Here is a 1,107-nt window from a genome sequence, read left to right as displayed (position 1 = left end):
CGATTCTATCTTGGAAGAACTACAAACAGAATGCTTCTTAAAGAGAAGGATGGGGAGATTTCATCTCAAGTACTTTGGACATGTTTCAGGAGAGCTCAATCCCCGGAGAAGGACACTGTGCCAGGTAAAATGGAGGGGCAGTAAAACAAGAGGAAGGTCCTCGATGAGATGTATTCATATAGTGGCTGCAACAATGGGTTCCAACCTAAAAATAAATGTGGAATGGTGCAGGACCAGGAAGTGTTTTTTTCCCCCTGTTGTACACAGTGTTGCTATGAGACAGAACCAACTCAAGGCAATTAAGAGCAACAAATTCAGTAATGGCCATGTATTAATTCAAAAGGAATTACCATCCTTGGCTACAAGAGGCTAACACAAAACCCAAGAGTTAAACTTTAGGAAACTCAATTTTAACTACAAATAGAAAGATAATTTTTCATGATTTTGAAAAGTTTCTGTGATCATTAATCTTCTGCTGCTGGAAATAAAGACAATAAACAGTAACTCACTAGTGATTCTGTGGTAAAGAAGAGCTGAACAGAGAACAGTCAGGCAAATTGAGGTGAAAAATTTTGATCCTTCTTAAAATATGCAGCATGGGACTTAACATCTTTACCATCACCCATAGCATCCAATCATCTATAGAATTGTATTATGACCTTTTCAAAATCAATTCTAGACAAGGCTCCTACAGGCAGCCCTCAGGAGACGGGGCACACGAGTCATTTGAGTGCAAAGTGTACTCACCAGAGGTTTTGCATCGCTGGCTTGAAATAAGGAAAAACAATAGGAGCCCCAAATGGGGCAGCTGCTGTACTCGTCTCATCTCTCCAACAGTGTTCGGGAAGGGTGATGACTTACTCGCCTATTTATTGGGCAGATAGTAATGTTAGTACACTCCTCCTTCAGGTTTCTGAGCCTCTTTCACTAATGCAAACATTGAGAAATGCCAGGAGGTGTGGTCAAGTGTGTTTGTCCAAGTAATATGATAAATCAGGAAGAATACTGTAGAGGTATGGTCGGGGAGGATGAGGAAATGATTTTTCCCCCTCCTGTCTCAAACCTTTGGGGTTCTCTTTCCTTACGCGCCTTCAGACCAAGGGACAC

At 41.5% G+C, this 1,107-nt stretch overlaps 1 protein-coding gene across 1 annotated transcript in view; it reads right to left on the bottom strand.

The window, feature by feature from the left end:
- Window positions 1-826, bottom strand: part of TCN1 (transcobalamin 1) — a 13,979-nt gene extending 13,153 nt beyond the window's left edge. The window contains exon 1 of the mRNA XM_004714927.1: window positions 748-826. Within this exon, the coding sequence (XP_004714984.1) occupies window positions 748-826 (79 nt within the window). The remainder of the gene's footprint in view (window positions 1-747) is intronic.
- Window positions 827-1,107: the final 281 nt, after the last annotated feature.

This window comes from Echinops telfairi, unplaced genomic scaffold, assembly GCF_000313985.2.
Source record: "Echinops telfairi isolate 266 unplaced genomic scaffold, ASM31398v2 ScPeMD7_7416;HRSCAF=8454, whole genome shotgun sequence".
In the NCBI taxonomy this organism is placed as follows: Eukaryota; Metazoa; Chordata; class Mammalia; order Afrosoricida; family Tenrecidae; genus Echinops; species Echinops telfairi.
This window is presented reverse-complemented; position numbering and strand designations above follow the sequence as displayed.